This window comes from Podarcis filfolensis, assembly GCF_964270895.1.
Source record: "Podarcis filfolensis genome assembly, chromosome: 15".
Taxonomy (NCBI): domain Eukaryota; kingdom Metazoa; phylum Chordata; class Lepidosauria; order Squamata; family Lacertidae; genus Podarcis; species Podarcis filfolensis.
This window is the reverse complement of record NC_139618.1, coordinates 16,323,016-16,345,361: the sequence shown is the minus strand read 5'-3', so window position 1 is coordinate 16,345,361 and position 22,346 is coordinate 16,323,016. Positions and strand designations below refer to the sequence as shown.

The following is a 22,346-nucleotide window of genomic DNA, read 5'->3' as shown; positions in this document are numbered from 1 at the left end:
GCAGTCTATCTGGATTCTTAGAATGTTAGGAGCATTTGGCCACCTTGAGAACAGGATGTTGTGTAAGTGGGGCCACTTGCCTGACCCAGCAGAGCTCTTCGAATGTGTGGCTCAGAGGTGCCTCTCACAGGGAGGAAAGCCTCTCTCTTACATCCTGGCTCCTTTGGGATTTAGCCTTCAGCAGTGAAGACAATGAGGAGATGGAGGGGGCAAGAGCTCCATCATTCCCTGGTTCACACAGAAGGTCTTCGTCTGCTTCATCTCCCCTATAAAACTGTCACTGGGGCAGGGTCAATGGCAGGGGGTGTTTATGCCTCCCATCTTCCCTGTGTTTATCTTTCTGTGATGTTGACATGAGAAGGTCTTGGGGATCACATTCCTGGGCAAAGCCACAGATGATGGAGACGTCACGCTGATGGGAAGGCTGATGGCACAGAGACTCTGGGTTCCATGAACCCAGTTATACCTTGGGGAGCTCTTGTTGAAACCCTCACCTGAGGCGGGGGGGTGGGGAGAACGGTGCTTTGTAAGAGATCTGGAGCAAGCTTGTTTTCTGCTGTTCCAGAGAGGAGGCGCCGAGCCAATGGATTCAAATGACAAGAAAGGAGAGTCTGACTAAGCCTTAGGAAGGACTCTCTGACAGTAAGAGCTGCTTGACAGTGGGACAGATTCCCTCTGAAGGTGGTGGACTCTCCTTCCTTGGAGGGTTTTTAAACAGAGGTTGAATGGCCACCCATCAGAGATTCTTCAGCCACAATTCCCACATTGCAAGGGGTTGGGCTAGATGACCCTCGGGGTGCCTTCCAACTCTACAGTTCTATGATTCTGTTAATCCAGTGGTTCTCAAAGGATGTGGTGCACCATACTGGTGTGGCAGGAGAGGATGGTAAGTGTGGCAGGAAGATTCAAGGACAATAAATATTATATTTTGGGAATGATTCATGTTCTTATGTAGCTGCATTGTTTTATACTTCCTGGATAATAATAATAATAATAATAATAATAATAATAATAATAATATATTATTTATACCCCGCCCATCTGGCTGAGCCTCCCCAGCCACTCTGGGCGGCTTCCATAGAAACCAAAAATACAGTAAAATATCACACGTTAAAAACTTCCCTGAACAAGGCTGCCTTAAGATGTCTTCTGAATGTCAGGTAGTTGTTTATCGCTTTGACATCTGCTGGAAGGGCATTCCACAGGGCGGGCACCACTACTGAGAAGGCTCTCTGCCTGGTTCCCTGTAGCTTTGCTTCTCGCAATGAGGGAACCGCCAGAAGGCCCTCGGTGCTGGACCTCAGCGTCCGGGCAGAATGATGGGGGTGGAGACGCTGCTTCAGGTATACTGGACCGAGGCCGTTTAGGGCTTTAAAGGTCAGCACCAACACTTTGAATTGTGCTCGGAAACGTACTGGGAGCCAATGTAGGTCTTTCAAGACCGGTGTTATATGGTCTCGGCGGCCGCCCCCAGTCACCAGTCTAGCTGCCGCATTCTGGATTAGTTGTAGTTTCCGAGTCACCTTCAAAGGTAGCCCCACGTAGAGTGCATTGCAGTAGTCCAAGCGGGAGATAACCAGAGCATGCACCACTCTGGTGAGACAGTCCGCAGGCAGATAGGGTCTCAGCCTACGTACCAGATGGAGCTGGTAAACAGCTGCCCTGGACACAGATTTGACCTGTGCCTCCATGGACAGCTGTGAGTCCAAAATGACTCCCAGGCTGCGCACCTGGTCCTTCAGGGGTACAGTTACCCCATTCACGATCATATTATATGTGTTCTATTTTTGTTTTCCAATGTATTTCTTGTCAATAAAGAAAATATTGGTGGGGCATGAGTAATTTTTTATTCTGAAAGTGTGGCCCATGAAACAAAAAGTTTGAGAACCACTGTATTAATCTGTCAGTTTGGGTTCTACACTCTGCAGCTGCAGAAAACAGGCTTGCTCCATCTTCCATGCGATGTTTGAAGGTGGCTCTCATGTCACCTCTCCATCAACTCTTCTCCAAGCTAAACATTTACAATTCTATCAACCATTCCTCATAAGGCTTGGTTCCCACACCCTTGATCCCCTCAATCGCCCTCCTCATCTTGCTGATATCCCACACAAAAGTGGACAGAGCTCAGATTCAGAGCCAGAAGGCCTAATCCTGTCCCTGCCTACATGGATTTCACGTTCTCTGCACGGAACAAAAAGAGACTGGTTCAAGTGTGGCCAACGACTTGCTAAGGCTGGCTGACCCTCCTTGAATATCCATAGAAGCAAGTCAAGAGCTGCGTCCCTTTTGACTCTTGAGAGCTGGACATGTGGAACTGGACATTCCAAGGCTGCCTTTGACATGTGTACAGGGATGATATACACAATGCAAGGCAAGTGGATTGAATCCTCTCCAAGGGAGGCAACAAAACTGTCACACTTCAGAAAAGTGGAATGTGGGTCAGCCCTGCACGTTCTGCAGAAGAAACTCATGGCTTCGTCATGGATGAGGAAAAACGAGCTGAGCTTGAATCCTGGCAAGATGGAGATCCTGTGGATGAGCTGTTCCCGTGTCTGAGAGACTGCTAAGTTGCCTGTCCAGTCTGAATTCAGTGGCACTCCCCCTGAAAGAGCAGGCTCGCAGTTTGGGGGTGCTTCTGTATCCAACTCTGTCACGGGAGGCTCAGGTAGCAAACCCTCCAAGTGTCCATATTTTCCAGGGACAGTCCCAGATTTACAGAAGCCGTCCCGGTTTCTGATTTGATCCCATGTTATGTACTCAGCTGAATAGGATCCAAATTGTAGCAGTCTGATTGGTCCTAGAACAATTCAGAATGCATCAGTCTGATAGGTCCTAGAACAATAGGATCCAGAATGCAGCAGTCTGATTGGTCCGCAGGAGCCACCCAATCCAACTCCAGGTGGAAGTGAATCCGCAACCTGATTGGCCTACAGGAGAATCCCATAATGAGCCAGTCACATGGGGCCCATTGTGTAAATAATGTATATAAAGCAGACATTCTGGGGGAACTTCCATTCCTCACTACTATGAGCTGAATAAAGAGCATGAAATCTACACTCGACTCCAAGTATATTTCATCCCAGAATGTCCTGCTTTTCTTTAGGATGCCTCTATTCTCATCAAAGAAATACTGGAGGGTATGACTGAGTTATGTGACCCCCTTCCAGCTCTACCATTCCTTGATTCTATTATTCTAATTGTTTGGGATCCCAACAGATTGCGATTTGTGCAGCTAAGGCTGTGTGCATGAAAAACAAAGAGAAATACAAGGGGAAGGAAGGAAGACTGTTACACTCACAGAACAGTGACTTCATTGCATCCTCGGAAGCTGGAACTTTGCAGAGTGTGAAGCTGGTTCCCCTCGAGATCCCTGGGTGGTGGAGAAAGCAAGCAGTGAATTTTTTTAATCCTGGGAACTGTAGTTTGTTAAGGGCATTAGGAGACCCCTCAGAGAGCTGCAGGTGGTTTATCCATCGCAGAATCGTAGAACTGATCTAGTCCAACCCCCTGCAATGCAGGAAACACATCGATCCCTTTCACCTTCTGGGAATTGTAGCTCCACGAGGGGAAGAGGGATCTCTTAATGACTCTCAGCAACATTAACAAACTACGCTTCCCAGGATTCTTTGAGGGAATCCATGACCGAAGCAGTATCAGAGTGCTTTAAATATATAATGTAGATGGGGCCACCACCAGAAAGCCAGCCTTGCCTTTGTAAAAGGACTTGAACAATCTCAAGGCTTTCTATTTGATGTTGCCTATCCCAGCCCTTCTCTGCACCCAGCCGGGGTGCCAAGGCCTGACCCCTCCATACACAACCAGCCAAACCCTCCACAGTCTTCAAAAAGGAGGCTGAGACAGGTGACCCTCCTCTACGTGGGTGCAGGTAGACAACAGCAGCACGTCCCTCCGCCTGCCGTCTCTCCTTAAACAGAGCCCTGCTGCCCCCTTCTCCAATCCCACCCTCTAGCCAAAGCAGCTCTCCAGAGCAGAGCTGAACGCAGAGGATGGCTGAACCTTGCCCAAGTCAGATGGGCCCCTCCTGCTCTCTCTGTTCCCCAAATTCAAAGGCAGGAGGAACTCACAGCCAGTTCAGCTTCGGCATTTCTGAACAGATTGACGTGTTGGGGAGGCCTCTCAGGAGGTTGTTGTGCAGGTCCCTGGAATGGAAGGACAAAGGGATCAATGGTGATGGACAATGTGCACCCATGAAAATGGAAAGAAGTCCATGCCAGGGATCATAAGGAGAGGAACTGAAAACAGAATTGCCAAGGCTGTAATGCAGTTAGGGTTAGGGTTGGTGATGGGGTGTTCAGCAGCGAAACAGACTCTTTCAGGAGGTGGTGAGCTCTCCTTCATTGGAGGCTTTTAAACCAAGGCAAAATTATTATTATTATTAATAATACCCCGCCCATCTGGCGGGGCTTCCCCAGCCACTCTGGGCGGCTTCCAACGGAATATTAAAATACAGTAATCTATCAAACATTAAAAGCTTCCCTAAACAGGGCTGCCTTCAGATGTCTTCTAAAAGTCTGGTAGTTGTTCTCTTTGACATCTGGTGGGAGGGCATTCCATAGGGCGGGTGCCACAACCGAGAAGGCCCTCTGCCTGGTTCCCTGTAATTTGGCTTCTCGCAGTGAGGGAACCGCCAGAAGGCCCTTGGCGCTGGACCTCAGTGTCCGGGCAGAACGATGGGGGTGGAGACGCTCCTTCAGGTATACTGGACCGAAGCCATTTAGGGCTTTAAAGGTCAGCACCAACACTTTTAATTGTGCTCGGAAACATACTGGGAGCCAGTGTAGGTCCAGATGGCCACCTGTCAGGGATTCATTGTAGGGGGGCTGGAGGAGGAAGTCCAGCCAAAGCCAAGCTTTCAGCACCACAGTTCTATTGCTCTATAGTCCGAGTGTAACTTAATATTCCTCCTGTATTTGCTTGCTGTGAATTAAAGACTGTGAGTGCCCCTGACTGAAAACACATGCAGATTTCATTTAAGCATGACATCATTCCCAGGACAGAATCTGGAGCAGAGGATGTGGAAGCAAGACTCCAGTGCCCCCTTTCCCACCCCATAAACTCCATACTTACAGAAATAGAAGCGATTTCAGCCCCTCAAAAGCAGTTGCGAGGATTTCAGTTATGTTGTTGTTCTCCAGGATTCTAGGGAGGGGCGAAATGGAGATCATGGTATGGTGAGCTTACTGATATAGCTCCATCCAGTATGAGACATTTAATCTCAGGGTCGAGGGTTTGAGCCCCACATGGGGCAAAAGATTCCTGCATGGCGGGGGGTTGGACTAGATGACTCTCGTGGTCCCTTCCAGCTCCACAGTTCTATGATTCTATGTACTTACAGCCATTTGAGACGAAGCAAGTTGTGGAAGATGCGAGGCTTCAGATGAGTAATGTTGTTGGAATTGAGATACCTGGAATGACAAGAGAAGGGTTGGGTTTGTTCTGGATAATACAGTCAAGGTTCAGGCTTCCTAATTCCTATGGGGAATAGACAATGGAGGTCTCTTTCCGGCATTCTGGTTTTACAGGTCTATGCCTGATCTGGGGGTGTGTGTCATTATTTCTACCTAGAAAGCTGGGAAACAACAGCACCTGGTACCTGGAAGGAGCCTGGTGAGAGGAGCAGGTGAGGAAAGGGGCAAGGTCCGCTGAGGTGTGGGGCTGGGCTCCCAGTGGGGTGAGGGGTAAAGAAGCAGAGCTCTGCATCCAACAAGGAAGGGGCTACACGAAGGCAAAGTTCTCTTTGCCCCAGACAAAGCATGTGTAGAGCCTCCTACGCATAGCTGTCAACTTTCAGATTTGAAAATAAAGGATCAGCAGCCTCGAAAATAAGGGATCAGCAGCCTCACCTATCCCGGGGACAGTCTACGGGATATCTAACAATCTGGGATAGCAGCAGGAAGCAGTGGGAAATGGCGCTGGAATAAGGGAATTTCCCGCAAGAAAAGGGAAGGTTGACAGCTATGCTCCTACCTCCAAGCCATCCATAGACAACACAAAGTCATAGAATCATAGAGAATCATCTCTCTCTGTGTGTCCTCCTGCACCTGCTCTTCCCTCCAATCCTGCCTCTGTCTCTTGTCTCCTGGCTGTTACTGGATCCCCCAGATCACTGATTCTGTCTTCCACATCAGTCCCCAATGCCACTTTTTCCAGCCACCACTCCTCAGTATCCAGCCAGTCCCTGACACCCTGTTAACCTATTGGAATGTGTAAAGCTGGGGTAGGCAAGGTGGTCCCCCCCCCCACAGAAGTCTTTCTTTCCTTTTTGCATGACCTGCCTGATCCCATGCAGCAAAACCAAAGCTCATCAACTCACAGCTTCTTGAGCTTCACAAGTCCAGCAAATGCAGAGGCGGATATTGACTGGATCCTGTTATCTTGTAGGAAGCTGTTTGGAAAAAAAATTATACAAAAGTGAGATATCCTCAGGATTAATATTGTATCCATGGTATTCTTGCCCCCTCCCACCAGAACCTAGGAAATCAATCATGGATTCGTAGAATTGTGGCATTGGAAGGCACCCCAAGAATATTGTAGTCCAACCCCCTGTGATGCAATGATCGCAAAGGCCAGCGTTCATTGTCGGATTAGTTGCATTTTACACCTGAGGGTTCCACATTGGCTCAGGAACATTTAATTCCAGGCTGGAGACATTTCATTGTTGTTGTTGTTTTAAAAAAGAACACTATGAAAACAGAGGGTTCTAAAATGCAGATTTTTAAAGGCTGGTATCAAATTTCCTGCATAGGCTGTGCAGCTCATACAATCGTCAGACTGCAGAGTTGGAAGGGTCCCGAGGGTCATCTAGTCCAACCCCCCCTGCAAGTTGCAGAAATGTAGGGATTGGGTATCATACTTACAGTAACTCCAGTTGCTCATAGGCAATGAACTGAAAGTCCAGCAGGGAAACGATCTCATTATTCTTCAGATCTCTAAGAAAAGTAGAACAAAAAGTGACTCCAGCAGCTGCGAAGGCGGTTTCACACATTACACAGCAACAAACCCAGGTTTGCAAATGAATGTATGTGCACCACAGAGGCACGGTCAATCCTGGCCCTCTGTATGAAACAGGTGTCTATAAACACCTGTTGGATGCATTCACACTTTAGGTGCAGACCTAGAGACAGAATAATCGGGAGATTTTGCTGAATGCCCAGAGTCGTCCCTAACAACTGAATGACCCAGAATGGTGGGGGGAAGGAATGAATCTTTGGACAAAAATCAGATGTGACTGCAAAAAAAAAATCAAATTTATATATATTTTTAATTACCTTTTAATAACACTCCCAGTTAAAGATACTGTTGAGATTAGCAAAATGACAGACAGAAACCTCAGGGCAAAATCCTGAGTGCAATGGTTAAATGGCTGCTGGTCAGATTCTTAACTGCTCTTTTGAAAAGATAGGAAGTTGGCCATGATTCCTGCATTATTGCAAGGGGTTGGACTAGATGACTCTTGTGTCCCCTTCCAACTCTACAACTCTGTAATTCTCCTACATCGCAGTATCAACCTTTCTCCCTGCAGTTTAACCCCATTGCTCTCTGCCTGAATTTAAAATCACCACCCCACTTGTGAGCCCACCTGGCAGGAGGCTCTGGCAGGTGCCAGCATCACACCTGTGTACAGAATCATAGAATCTTGGAAGGGACCCCAAGGCTGGTCTAGTGCAACCGTTTGCAATTCAGGAGTGCCATTTCCTCTACCCCACATATTTCCTTTTTTTCTTTTTCCAAGTGAATTTTCAGAGTCAAAGGGAATGTATGGTGCTATTACAGTTTGTTGGAAAAGAATATGTAAGGAAAACAATAAAAATGCCCCACATATTTCCACCTGCCTTGGGGTGCGGAGAGTGGCTTTGGTCTGCATAGCCTTAGCTCCTTGCTGTTGAATGAAGCCACCTCCACACACCCCATGGCGTTCCTCCTCCACCCCTGTGCCAGCTGCCCAAAGACTAGGTTGGCAGGGACATCTCGCCCGCCATTACTCACAGCTCTGTCACGCTGGGTGAGACCTGGGGTACGGCACGCAGGCCCTGATCCTGACAGTTCACGGCGGTCCCCGAACACCCGCATCCGACTGGGTACGGATTTAGGGCTGGAGGGAACAGAGCGGAAGGCCAGCTAAGAGTCCAGAAATGGAATAATGATGATTTTGCACAAGGAACAGGGTGGTGGGGGCGAGGGCAGATTAGGCAGGAAAAGGGATGGCAGGGTGAAGATGGCTATGGATGGAAACAATCGCAGAATCAAAGAATTGCAGGGACTCCCCCAAGGGTCATCTAGCCCAACCCGTGCTGTGGGTGGTATGAATGTGGCCGCACACAAAAATATACTCACTGCAGTTGGCCACTCTCGATCCATCACTTGTCCTGCTGCTGCTGCTGCTGCTGCCGTTGTTGCTGAGAAGTTCATTGAAAATCTTGGGCCACCCAACATCATTCACTGCAAGGAAGGATTCAGATTCTGTTATGGATGGAAGTTCAGGCACCTGAGCTTCATCCTCTCCCTCAGTACTTATCATAGTTAGTTAGTTAGTTAGTTAGTTAGTTAGTTAGTTAGTTAGTTAGTTATAGAGCCCAATTTTCCTCCAGGGAGCTCAAGGTGACCTATGTACTTTCCCTCCCCAATTTAGTCTTACAGCAACATCCCTGTGAGGTAGATTAAGCTGAGAGTCAGTGACTGGCCTCCAGGGTCATCCAGTGAGCTGCATGGCCAAGCAGGGATTTGAACCCTGGTCTCTCCCAGGTCTTCGTCTGGTGCTCTAACCACTACACCACACTGGCTCTCTTTGTCAGGGAGCCTTGGCCCATGTACCAAGACCACCAAGCTCCCTTCTTCCCATACATACACCTGCATTCCCAACTTGAGAAGTGGAAACCAAAGGTTACCCTAAAGTTTCTCCTTAACAGTTGCCACCAACTTTGGACTTCAGGAGACCTGAACTCTGGGGCCACCGAAAACCTGAATCTCACAACTGAGCTTTATCTTCGTAATGCTACAATTCTGTGATTGGGGGTTTATAAGCAGAATCTGTCAGAGATTCTGGACCTGTGATTCCTGCACTGCAGGGGGTTGAATTCGATGACTCGTGAGGATCCCGTCCAACTCTACGATCCTGTGATTCTAGGAATCTCTGAAGGCTCCCTGAGCCACCAAAGGTTAGAATGCTTTCTTTGGCCACCTCTTGAGGGGGGAAAGCCTCACAGAGTCTAAGAAGAAATTACCACAGTTCTCTTCGTCGGCTCCGTCGTCGCAGTTGATCACCCCATTGCAATGGAGAAGTTGAGGTAAGCAAACGGTCATGTTTTCGCATGGGAACATTCCGGAAGAACAGCCGCCATGATCTGGATGAGAGTCAGCCGGAAAAGCCTCTGTCAAAGGGGAATTTGAGACAAAACACCAGAAATATTATATCCCGCTTCTTCATGTTTAGACAGTAATAGTGACATGCTTTCCCTGAGCATATAAAGAGTGCCAGTCTTGCAAGTATAGGGAATGTCCCTAGGGAGGGAGTACCAGGAGTAAGGAAGACTAACTCCTGGGGGAGCAGGCTGGCCCTATTCAAAATGTTGATATCCACTAGCCATGGGGGCTTCACAGTCATTTTGCTTGTTTGTTTACGTTTATTTATGCCTTGATAACCCACCTTTCCTCCAAGGAGCTCCAGGTGCCATACATGGCTCTCCCTCCTCTCATGTTGTATTCACAACAACCCTGACTCCCAACGTTACACTCAGTGAGCTTCATGGCTGAGTGGGGGATTTGAACCCGGATCTTCCACATCCTGGTCCTATACCTTAACCACTACACCACTCTCAAGGGGCTTGTGTTCCGCCCCTCAGAAATGTCAGTTTTGATCAAGGAGGTGTCTTCACAGGCAATTAAAACCGAAGTCTATTCTGTCACAAGGGCTGTGTTGTGTAGTGGTTAGAGTGTCAAATTAGGACCTGGGATTTGCAGGTGGGACTCACCTTCCCCAGTTGGACTGTGCCATGATTCCTACATTGCAGGGCATTGGACTCTACAATTCTTTGAGTCTATGATTCACTGGATTCTTGAGCAGTGATTTCTGCATTGCGGAGGGGCTGGACTAGATGACCCCTGGGCTCCCTTCCAGCTCTACAGTTCTATGATCCTGTGATTCTAACCTAGCTTGCTCAAACGATGACCGACTGCAGTCCATTAGATGCCCCTGGGCAGACAGCAAGAAGCTAAAGGTTTGCTCTACTGGGCCAGAGTCATCCTGAGGATTCGAGACCAGGTCTACGTGCAAGAAAGATCATCACATTGGGACAGGGAGGGGGGAGAGGACCTGAAAAAATTCCCAAAGTTGACATCCCATGAGCTATTGTTCGCTTACAGGCAAGGCATTTTTTCCACATCAGCTCTGAATTATGGCCCACATTTCAACTGTCTTGTTGACTACTCTTCGCCAAAGTTAGAAATAGACGGCAAATATTTGGGAAGGCCTGAAGCTCTGCAAAAAAACCCCGTCCCTTTGAGGCACAACAGCAGCTTACCCAAATTTACTATTGTTTGTATCTGAAATGTTTGTTCTTGGGGAGGATTCGGGGACAGGGGGAGGATCCTAGATCCCAACAAAACCTGCAGGAGTTAAATCAACCTTCTGCAAACTACTTAAAAGTCCTGGGCCTGGAGCAAAAGTTTCCCTGCAGCTTTGATTAATCACTCTCCAAACATGAGAGCTGGTCCAGGAGTTGCTGGGAGTCTGGACCATAAAGAATACCAGAAGTATGAGTCCAGCTGTCAACATCTGAGCACCTTCTAAAGCGGGGGGGGGGGGTGTTTCCAATGCATGGCCCAAGTGTGACCATTTCTGGTGATCGTCAGCAACGTTTGGACTCTGTCGGAAGGTGGTGCACGTTTCATCATTGGAGCTTTTCAAACAGAGGTCGGATGGCCATCTGCCTGGGATTCTTTAGCATGCAATTCCTGCGATGCAGTAGGATGGACTAAAGGACCCTTAGGGATCCCTTTCAACTGTGCAATTCTATGATTTTAAAATGTAACTGCATTTTGCTTCCTGCAGGGCAGGGCAAAATGGGGGATCTTCCTTTTCCACCTACAGAACCTGACCAGACCGGCAGCTGAATTCTACAGCAAGCCCAGTGAGTGGTCCACACTCTTCATGGCATCTGAGGGCAGCCTCCTAGTTTAGCTGGCCACGGGATACATGTTATGTATTCATTGGTCTGTGTTTGCCTGAGCTTGAGTCTGGACTAAGGATTCTGAGCTCCTGTGTTCTGATACGATACGTGTTGTCTAATCACAGAACATTTCAGGATTTGGGCCTCTGCCATTGACCCTTGAACTCTGAGTCATGATTCGCAGTTTGGAAGTTTAGACAGCCAATCATTTTAGGAGTGGGAGTGGACCTCTGGATGCGAACGGGATCTGTTCCAGAGCCCCATTTACATCCTGAAGCGAATGTAAGACGCGACTGCGCATGCGCAGGTCGCGTTTCGTCGCTTCCACACATGCGCGAGATGCCATTTTGAGCGTCTGCGCATGCACAAGCGGCAAAACCCAGAAGTAACGCACTCCGTTACTTCCGGGTCGCCGCGGAGCGCAACCCGAAAATATTTAAGCTGAAGCATATTCATCCCGAGGTATTACTGTACAGTGGTACCTCGGGTTAAGAACTTAATTCGTTCCAGAGGTCCGTTCTTAACCAGAAACTGTTCTTAACCTGAGGTACCACTTTAGCTAATGGGGCCTCCCACTGCCACCGCGCTATGGTGGCACAATTTCTGTTCTCATCCTGAAGCAAAGTTCTTAACCTGAGGTACTATTTCTAGGTTAGCCGAGTCTGTAACCTGAAGCGTCTGTAACCTGAAGTGTATGTAACCCGAGGTACCACTGTATAAGCAGTTGCTTTGCCTCTGTTTCCCAGTTATGTAGTTCCATAAAGGTTCTTGCTGTTATTACTGTGCCTTGCCCCATGGGAACCCACCTATACTTCAGTACACACAGAAGAAATCAGCCAGGGATCTGCCACCACTGACCTCCCACTTCCCCCAGCATCTGCTACCTGAGGCAGGCAGCCCACTTTGCCCAATGCTAGGGCCAGGCCAATTTAACGGGCTAGTGCCATTTGTTTATTAGATTTCCATCCCACCTTTCCTCCATGGAGCTCACGTGAAATTCCTCCTCCCATTTCATTTTCTCCTCACAACAACCCTGTGAGGTAGGTTAGGGTAAGAGAGACTGACTGGCCCAAAGTTGCCCAATGAGCTTCGTGACTGGATGGGGATTTGAACCCTGGACTCTCCTAAGTCCTAGACCAACATTCTGACCACAATACCATACTGGCTGCCCGGTGAAATCTCAGAAGCCAGAGGGTGACTCAACAGGAAAGTTGCCTCTCCATGATTGTATGAGTGTACATCTCAACAGTTTGCACGCACAGGCAAGCGTCGTACACTCATTGAACAAAATATGTGGATGCAGTAGTGGAATATTGTAGAAGACGATCACAGCGTGGAATCGTCATTGCTGTTTCTAGACTCCTAACAACTGTAGGAGCAGAAAATCATTTAATCCATTAGCAGTGGAGCAACGTTCCCCGTAAATGTTGACGCAAGCAGACTTCGCAGGATCCGTGCTGAATGGCTGGTTCACTCAAGCATTTCCGAGCGTTGGACATCACACATAAACAGACTCGCTCATGCAAAGGAGGGACACGACATCCGCAGAGCTGAAGGAAGGGGGGGTCAGCTGCCACGAATACCAAACGGATAAAGAAATGCTCGGGGTTACATTCTTTTGGGGGTGAAGATACTTGAAGGAATGAGTTCTCTCTGGGTTCACACAATGCTTCTGGTTGAGGAGATCCTGGGAGGAAGGGAGAAAGGCAGCGCAAGCCTAGAGGGAGCCGCAGGGCATCACAACTATGACATAGTGAATTGAGCAGAACAGAAGGCAAGAGGGATGCTGAATTTTGGCCTCTCACAGGGCTCTGCTCCTGCTCTGGTCCTGCTTGTAGAGTCCCCTTTGGGGCATCTGTTTGGACACTGGGAGAAGAGGATGCTGAACTAGATGAGCCATTGGCCTAAACCAATGGTTTTCAATCAGTGGGCTGTGGCACCCTGGGGTGCCTTGAATGCTGGCCAGGGGTGCCACAAGCAACACTGGCCTCTGTCGCTCTTTCCTTTCCTCCTTCCTCTGATGCCCTTTCATGTTTTTGCCTTCCAAAGGCTTGTACAGCTGTTTGTTGCAGCAGCCCTGGCTACAGTTCCACAGGCAAATGGTGCCTCTGGGGCTGATTGCCAGGAGCTGAGGAAGCTTTGGAGTAAGCAAGCAAGCAGGCGAGAGAGCCCAGCCAACCAGTCTGCCAGCCCTTGCTGTTGGGAAGGGATGGACAAGTGGGAGGCTGGGCAGATAGGCAGACAGGCAGTGTGCTGGCCTATCTTGTCCTTGTTGTGTGCAAGGTGTACCTGGGAGCTGAGTGCCCAGTGCTGAAGGGGAGTCTTTCCAACAAGCAGGCACAGCAGTGCTCACTGCTGCCTCCCAAGGTAAGGTGCTGGTCTCACGTTCACCTTTGGCCAGTCTCTGTTGGGCTGCTAAGGCTGGGGGCATCTTCTTCCCAGGCCCCTGTGGGGCAATGCAAGGAGGCACCTCACTTTGGGGCTGGGGGTACAGCTCAGAGACCAGGGGTGGCAGAAGCGGCTTCTCAGAAGACTCCCAAGGAGAGGGGAAAGGAGGGTGAGGGAACACTCCACAAGGGAGGGTGTTCAAAAAAGGGTGAGAGGCGGGACTTCCGGTGGAGCGCGATCTGGTCGCAAGCGAGGGATTTTTCGGAGAGAAAGATCCCAGCTATTTCGGGTGAAAAGGGGGTGTTACAGGGCGCAGTAACCCCCCAAAAAGCCTCTGGAGGGTGTCCGAGGCCCCAGGTTCCCGGCAGTGCCCTAGAGCCGCCCGTCCGGCCGTCAGGTAGCCCCCAAAAAGGGTGAAGAGTACGGCGGAACGGGATAGCGGGCTATCGGGAAGCCATTGCTGCACTCGAATAGCGAAGCCCCGTGCTTGCAAGGAACAGCGCTCCGCTCTCAAAACTAAAGGAATTTGGACCTATTTGGACTAAAATTAAAAGATTTGGACCTAAAGGAAGCTCCAGATTATCAAGAATTTTTTTTTTTTTCCGAGTTCGGCTTTCTTTCTGGGATCAGCTTTGACGCAGCGATACAGCAGAGCAGGAAAGCGAAAGTAAGTTGCCTCTAGCGGCTACTGTTTCTGTTTCTCCCATAACTTTTAAAACTTTTCGAAACTCTTTGAAACAAAGTTGAAGTATCTTGCCAGCCTAAAGAAACCTAAGTTATATGTTAAAAGGGAGAACAGAAAGTATTTGGGTTCATTTCGAGATTGTCGATGGAACGGAGGAGTTAAAAGAGAAGCCTTCGGTCTCTGGAATTTTCTTTTTTTTTCTTTTTTCCTTTTTTCCTGTTTTTTTCTGAAGATAAACAGCATTTGATACTATGGATAGAGGGCAATTTGAAAGGGCCACAACCCCAACGTCTGAGATTTAATATATTTGGATTTTCCTTTTGTTTGCGTCTCTTCTATTAAATTGAACAAAAACTTAAATCTAAATGGGACTTATAAACCATATTCTCTAATTGAACTTTGGCCCCTAGTGGCAGAAATTGGTAACTACAACTTGTTTTTTTTTGAGATCTTTCTCGGCCAGTGGAAAATTTTCCGAACTGTTTCTGTATAGAAATCCCTAGTTTATGTGACTTTGATAGTTCCCAGCTCCTTTGTACTCTCTGGACGGAAAATTCCTCTTGGGATGTGGTAGAGTGAAAGAAGCCGACTTGCCAGCAGAGAACTTTGTTTATTTTTATGACTCCAACAATCAATGGAAGAGGAGATGGCTATATTTGGGCTGTGAAGAACATCTCCTTTTGGATTATAAATTTGGTCTCTAAACCAGTTTGGCGACAAGACCCACAACCCTTTCTTTCTATAAACACTATACAACTTGGATTTGTAAGAGGGACAATACATCACTTGGATTATAAATTGGACTACATTTGGATTATAATTGCAAAATTAAAAGGAAAGCCGAATCAAGGATTAGCCCGATTGGGGGCATGAAGATTGGTTTTCATCTGTGACTGAGATGTTGGACTAACTTTGGCTTATAAGTCATGTTTTTCTCTTAAATATTTAATGCATTTATTATATATTTGAATCTAAGTTTTGAAATTTGACTTTATTGTGGGGATTTGGTGAAAAGGGGACTATATTTAAAGATATTGAACTAAAATGACACACCAACAAAAGAAAGGGATGGAGGGGGGAACGCCAACTGATAGGAGAGCATCTAAACAAGAATCTGACTTTAGAGCAGAAATATTGAAAATGTTCGCAGAAATTAAACAGAGTGAAAAGAATTTGGATACTAAACTGGAACAAGTGAATAAGAAAATGGAACAAGTGGATAACAAAATTGGGAAAATGGACAAAAAAATTGATGAGACAGTGAATGAACTGAAGGGGCAAATAAAAGAGGTGTTTAAAAGAACACAATCTGTGGAAGAAGGCCTGAAAAAAACTAAATTGGAGATGAAGGAGGTGAAACGGGAGGAAGAAAGGCTGAAAGTGGAAATAACAGAAATTAACAAATCTCAGGAGGAAATTAAAGATACAATTGCCATGAATGAATTGAGACAGAGGGAGGTTAACCTGAGGCTGAGATCGGTACCGGAAATACAGAATGAAAATATTAAAGAGAAGCTGATAGTAGAAATTGCGAAGTGGCTGGAACTATCAATGGAAGATGTGGCAAAAACAGTACAAAATGCATTCAGAATGAGAGTAAGAACAACAAAGGCAAGGAAATTCCCAGGTGATTGCTTAATTACATTTAAAGATCGGGAGATGAGAAATTTGATACTACAGAGGAACAGAGAGAAAAGACTGTACATCGATGGAAATTACATAATTATTTTTAAAGACATACCGATTAGGCTGTTGAAACGAAGAGATCCATATAAGCCACTGGTACAGATACTTAAGAAAAATAAGATCGATTTTAGATGGGAATTTCCGGAAGGAGTTTCATTCTTTTACAAAACTAAAAAACGCAGGTTGACAAGCCCAGAAGAGATTGGGAAATTTACGAGAAGGTACAAGGAACTACAAGTTGAAGAAGAAGATGTGAAGGGTGCAGGAGTAGGAAGAGGATCAGGACTTAGAGACGAGTTAGAATCAGTGGATGAGGAAGAGGAGCAAGGGAAAAGATCCGAGGAAGAAGAAGAAGACGAAGAAGGAGGTGAGGAAGAGGAAGAGGAAGCAGAAAAGGAAGATAGATTATAAGTAAACAAATAAAACTATTTAATTCGACTGCAAGATGGCGTTAAAATTATGGAATTGGAATATTAATGGGATGAACGATAAAAGAAAACGAAATAAAATTGAACAATTTCTTAAGAAGAAAAATTTGGACATTATATGTTTGCAGGAAACGCACGTGGCAAGAAGACACAGGAAAATTTTGATAAATAAGAGACTAGGGAATGAATTTATATCATCAGATAAAGAGAAAAAAAGAGGTGTGGTTCTATACCTCAAAAACAAAATTGAAGCTAAACAACTCTTCAAAGACGAAGATGGGAGAATTATAGCAGTCCAGATCAAGTGGCAAGGCGAAAATTTAATAATTGTCGGGATCTATGCACCTAATGGAAATAAGACTGATTTTTATAAAATTTTGGAAGAAAAACTATTTGATTATATGGATCAGAAGATCATAATAATGGGTGACATGAATGGCGTGGTTTCTCTACAGATGGATAGATTAAGAGAAGGAAGAAACAAAGAAGGGAAACTGCCAAAGACTTTCTTCTCAATGACTAAGAATTGTAATTTGATTGATATTTGGAGGCTCAGACACCCGCTGGAAAAACAATTCACATACTATTCAGAACCGAATCAGTCAATGTCAAGAATCGATCAAATTTGGGTTTTAAATGAATTGACCCCAAGAATTCAAAAGATTGAAATTCAACCTAAAGTAATTTCAGATCATAACCCAATAGAATTGGAATTAAAAGGATTTGAGGAAAGATCTTTTAGATGGAGAATTAACGACTATTTATTAGACGATGAAAAGATCATGGATAAGGCACGAAAGAAACTAACTGAATATTTTATGGATAATCTTAATAAAGGTACAAAGATTAACATTGTTTGGGATGCAAGCAAAGCAGTGATGCGAGGTTTCTTTATTCAGCAGAACTCATTGAAGAACAAACTTAGGGAAAAAGGGAAAAAAGAAATCTTGAATCAGATTATGGAAAAGGAGCAAAAATTAATTAAAAAACCAAACAGTTTAAAGATTAAACAAGAAATTAAGATTTTACAGACGCAATTTTCAATTATTATAAATAAGGAAATAGAATGGAACATCAAAAGATTGCGACAGAGAAACTTTGAATATGCGAACAAATCAGGCAAATTGCTTGCATGGCAAATTAAAAAGAGAAAAGAACAGAATACAATCAACAAAATTATGGTGAATGGAGAAGAGAAAGTTTCCCCAAAAGAAATTAGGAAAGGATTCTTGGACTTTTATAGACAATTATATAAGGACAAAGAAAGAAATAATGTGAAAAAAATTGAAAGATTTCTAAGAAATAAAAAGGTGCAGAAGATCCCGACAGAACAAAAAGACAAGCTGAATACCCCAATTGAAGTTGATGAGATTAAAGAGGTCGTAAAGGAATTGAAGAGAGGAAAGGCCCCGGGACCAGATGGATTTACATCAGGATACTATAAGGAAATGAGCGAAGTTTTGATGACCCCATTGAAAGAAGTAATGAATAATATTTTAAAAACAAGAGAGATTCCAGAAACATGGAAAGAAGCATTTATAACATTAATTCCCAAACAAGATTCAGACTTAACACAAGTAAAAAATTATAGGCCTATTTCTTTGCTGAACACAGATTATAAAATATTTGCGGGTATTTTAGCAAAGAGAATCAAAAAGATATTAATGAGTATTATCCACAAAGACCAAGCAGGGTTCCTGCCAGGCAGACAACTGAAAGACAATGTAAGAAATATAATTAACACTTTGGAATATCTGCATGCCAGAAACGAGAAGCAAGCGATATTAATGTTTGTGGACGCTGAAAAGGCCTTCGATAATATAATATGGGAATTCATGTTGAAAAATCTTGAATATATGGAGGTAGGAGAAGAGTTCTTTAATGGTATCAAGGCAATATATACAGAGCAGCGAGCTAAATTGATAGTTAATAATGTGGTTTCTGAAGATATAAAAATATCTAAAGGAACAAGACAGGGATGTCCGCTCTCGCCACTGTTATTTATAACGGTTCTGGAGGTCTTCTTAAATGCAATAAGACAAAATAGTCGAATAAAAGGGGTAACAGTAGGTCAGAATGAATATAAAGTGAAAGCTTTTGCCGACGATCTGGTTATAACGATGGAGGAACCATTAGAAAGCGTTGGAGAGGTACTGGAGGAGATTGAACAATTTGGGATGGTGGCCGGGTTTAGATTGAATAAGAAAAAAACTAAAATAATGGCTAAAAATATGGAGCAGGATAAGATAGAAATATTGCAACAACAAACGGAGATAGAAGTAGTGAAGAAAATAAAATACTTGGGAATATGGTTAACAACTAAAAATATTGACCTGTACCAGAATAACTATGTTCAAATATGGAAAGGTATAAAAAAAGACCTGGAGGTGTGGAATAGAATGAAGTTGTCCTTTTGGGGCAGGATCTCTACAATTAAGATGAACGTGCTCCCAAGGCTGTTATTTTTGTTTCAGACAATCCCCATAATTAAGGGGAGTGGAACCTTCAATGATTGGCAAAAAGTGATATCAAGGTTTATCTGGCAGGGCAAGAAGCCAAGAATAAAATATAAATTACTTACAGATGCGAAAGAGAGAGGAGGCTTCGCCCTGCCAGATTTGAAACTATATTATGAGGCAGCATGTATTTGCTGGCTAAAAGATTGGATTAAGCTTGAAAATAAGGAATTATTAGATCTTGAAGGTTTCGACAACAGGTTCGGGTGGCACGCTTATTTATGGAGTGATAAGAAAAAGGTTCACAAAGGCTTTGGAAACCACGTCTTCAGAAATTCGTTAATAGAAGTATGGGACAGGTACAAAAGCCTTTTAGAACCAAGGGTTCCACATTGGTTATCTCCGTTGGAGGCTATGAGTATAAAGAAAGTGAACATGAGAGGCAATTGGGCTACATACGGAGATTTGGTAATGAAGGAAGGAGGAAAATGGAAACTAAAACCATATGAACAAGTTAAGGACTATGTATATGATTGGTTACACTACTTCCAGGTAAATGAAATGTTTAAGAAAGATGCAAAGGAAAAGGGGTATATAGAAAAAGACTCTAGGTTTCATATGGATATAATTAACAGTGATAATAAGATTTTGTCAAAAATGTACAAGATATTGCTGGAATGGTGCACGAAGGACGAAGAAGTTAAATCAGTAATGATACACTGGGCTAGAGATTTCGGATATAATATCCAATTTGATGATTGGGAGAAATTATGGAAAGAAAATTTAAAATTCACTGCATGCATGGGATTGAAGGAAAATGTGATGAAAATGTTCTATAGGTGGTATATCACACCTGTCAAGTTAGCTAAAATGTATAAAATGGACAATAAGTGTTGGAAATGCAAAGAAAGGGAGGGAACATTTTATCACATGTGGTGGGAATGCAAGAAAGTTAAGAACTTCTGGGAAGGGATATATAACGAACTAAAAAAAATGTTAAAATATACTTTTGTCAAGAAACCAGAAGCTTTTCTTTTAGGTATCACAGGAAAAGAGATAAGAAGGAAAGACTGTAAGCTATTCCAGTATGCAGTTACGGCAGCAAGAATCTTACTAGCCCAGAAGTGGAAACAGGAAGAAACGCCGACAATTCAAGAGTGGAGAACGAAACTAATAGACTATGCGGAGCTAGATAAACTGACTGGAAAAATAAGATACTATAAAAATCGAAAGTTCATCGAACACTGGGGGAATTTTGTAGATTATCTGAAAAATCTATGTGATTCACAAACAACGCTAGTGGGGTTTCAAGAAGCACTGTAAAGGTTAAGATGTATTGTTTGGGAAAATATATATTGGTAAAGGTGAAAGTTAAAAGACAATGCAAAAAAGGAAATGCGTTATAGTTAGGAGTATATATGGATGATTACCAGAAAAATCGAAGGAAGTCTCAAAAGTATAATTTGTGAAAATTTGGCTAGAAATATATGATTTTTGCTGTAAACTAATAAAAAGTATATTGAAAAAAAAAAAAAGGGTGAGAGGCTGCCAGCTCTGCAGACAAAGGGTGGCATAACCGGGCTCCTGAGCCCCACAGGGGTGCCACAGAAAAAAACGTAGTGGTCAAGGGAACCGTGGACTCAAAAAGGGTGGAAACCTCTGGCCTTAACCACCAGGCTCTTCTGAGGCTCTTGTGGAACCTCTGGGCCAAAAGGCAGGCTATCTAGATCTCCAAGTTGTTACATACCCTCCAACATTTTGGGAGGGCAAAGTGGGACACCCACCATCACCATCCAACCCTCCCAGTCTCTGCTGTCCTTAGCCCCTCCTCCCACCTCCTGATCTCTGCTTGCCCTCACCCACCTGCTGAATGTTATGATGCCAAAAATATGGGAAATATGTGCAAATATGCATGATGGGGGGGGGGGGAGATGTCCCGAGAGAAATTGAAACTGAGAGTCAATGACCAGTTTGCGTGAAACTGACCAGATGCTGCCATTCCCCTGCCTGATGCCCTCCAAACTCCCATCGTTTCCAGCCAGGGTAGCCATTTGATGATGCAAACTGATCTAGAGTTGTGGTCCAAAGAGGGTTGAGAACCAGTGTGGTGTAGTGGTTCGAGTGTCAGACCAGGACCTGGGCAAGACGGGGGTTCAGATCCCCACTCAGCCATGAAGCTCACTGGGTGACCCTGGGCCAGCAATCACTGCTTCTCAGTCTAACCAACCTCACAGGGTCATTGTGGGGATGAAATGAGGAAGGGGAGGAGAACCAAGCCACCTTGAGGAACCAAGCCTTTCTTGGAGGAAAAGATGGGCTAGAAAATAAATAAATAAATAAATAAATAAATAAATAAATAAATAAATAAATAATTATTCTGCCTTTTGCCAACCCATCAGCGCCAACCCATCGGGGCAACCCAGCGCTTAACATTTCCCCTCCCATGACTGATATGTTGGGTTCTGTGCAAGAGGAGAAAAGGGTGGATTATTTTTTTTTAAAAAAAAAGAAACAGCCACTTACTTGTAACCATCTGGAGGATCACCAGAAACAGCATCATGGTGAACTTGGAAATCATCACTCCAGGAAAGGAGGAATCTTTAGAGGCGCCCCCTCCCCCGTAAAGATGCTTCTGCCTCTTCTACTCTGCTAGGATCCCGCACAAGGTGACAGCTGCCTTCTGTGCAAATGTTTTGTCGCTTGCCAAACAATCCCAATGAGGTCTGTTGAACAGGAACTGCATCCTTGAGTCAAAGAATATCCCCAACCGCCAACCACTCTGGTGCCGTCAACAGCTTCTGCTGGGGAGCCCCAGATCCCCTTTCAAGGCTGTTTCGAAGGCTGACATCCACAAGCGCCTGGCTCCCCTTGTGATGTAATAAAAAGTGGAAAAGGAATAAAATACAGGCAGCTTGATGGTTACTTCTTTCAGCTTCTCCTGCTGCAGGTCATTTTGAAACGGAAAAAATAAATGCCTTTCCTTTGTGTGTGTGTCTAACTTTTTCTCTGTTGAATAGGGAGCCTGCTGGAAGGTTTCTCTTCAGACTGTCCAGATGGGGACTATAAGATATAGAGAAGAGGAGGAGAGTCCACAGTTCTTCCCCACCACCAACCCTGGTGGCTCTCTCTGTAATACTTGACAGAAGGGCCCTCTGCTGGACTAGCCACTGAATGAAAACTTGCTACATAGAATCAAAGACTTGTGCAGTCAGAAGAGACCCCCAAGAGGCATCTAGTCCAACCCCCTGCAATGTGGGAATCACAGCTCAAGAATACCTGACAGGTGGCCAGTCATCCTCTGCTTGAAAACCTCCAAGGAAGGAGAGTCCACCATCTTCAGAGGGAGTCTGAGATGCCCACTTTGGAACAACTCTGGGCTGCTGTTGTTTTCCTAACGAGGCAAAGCAGATCTTACTCTGTCTTTATTCCCAAGTTAAATACGCTCTCCAAGGCAAAGTGTCCTTTTTTCACCCTGTTTGGGTTTTTTTACTGGACCAGTCTTTTCAGCATAACTTTC

General features: G+C 45.0%; 1 protein-coding gene across 1 annotated transcript in view; it reads right to left on the bottom strand.

The window, feature by feature from the left end:
* Window positions 1-22,042, bottom strand: part of LOC310750435 (relaxin receptor 1-like) — a 29,767-nt gene extending 7,725 nt beyond the window's left edge. The window contains exons 1-10 of the mRNA XM_083588586.1: window positions 21,353-22,042; window positions 9,243-9,389; window positions 8,356-8,460; window positions 8,008-8,113; window positions 6,879-6,950; window positions 6,335-6,406; window positions 5,355-5,426; window positions 5,089-5,160; window positions 4,086-4,160; window positions 3,299-3,370 (exon numbers count right to left, since the gene is read on the bottom strand). Of these exons, the coding sequence (XP_083444712.1) occupies window positions 3,299-3,370; window positions 4,086-4,160; window positions 5,089-5,160; window positions 5,355-5,426; window positions 6,335-6,406; window positions 6,879-6,950; window positions 8,008-8,113; window positions 8,356-8,460; window positions 9,243-9,389; window positions 21,353-21,407 (848 nt within the window). The 5' untranslated portion in view covers window positions 21,408-22,042. The remainder of the gene's footprint in view (window positions 1-3,298; window positions 3,371-4,085; window positions 4,161-5,088; window positions 5,161-5,354; window positions 5,427-6,334; window positions 6,407-6,878; window positions 6,951-8,007; window positions 8,114-8,355; window positions 8,461-9,242; window positions 9,390-21,352) is intronic.
* Between the last annotated feature and the right edge of the window lie 304 nt (window positions 22,043-22,346).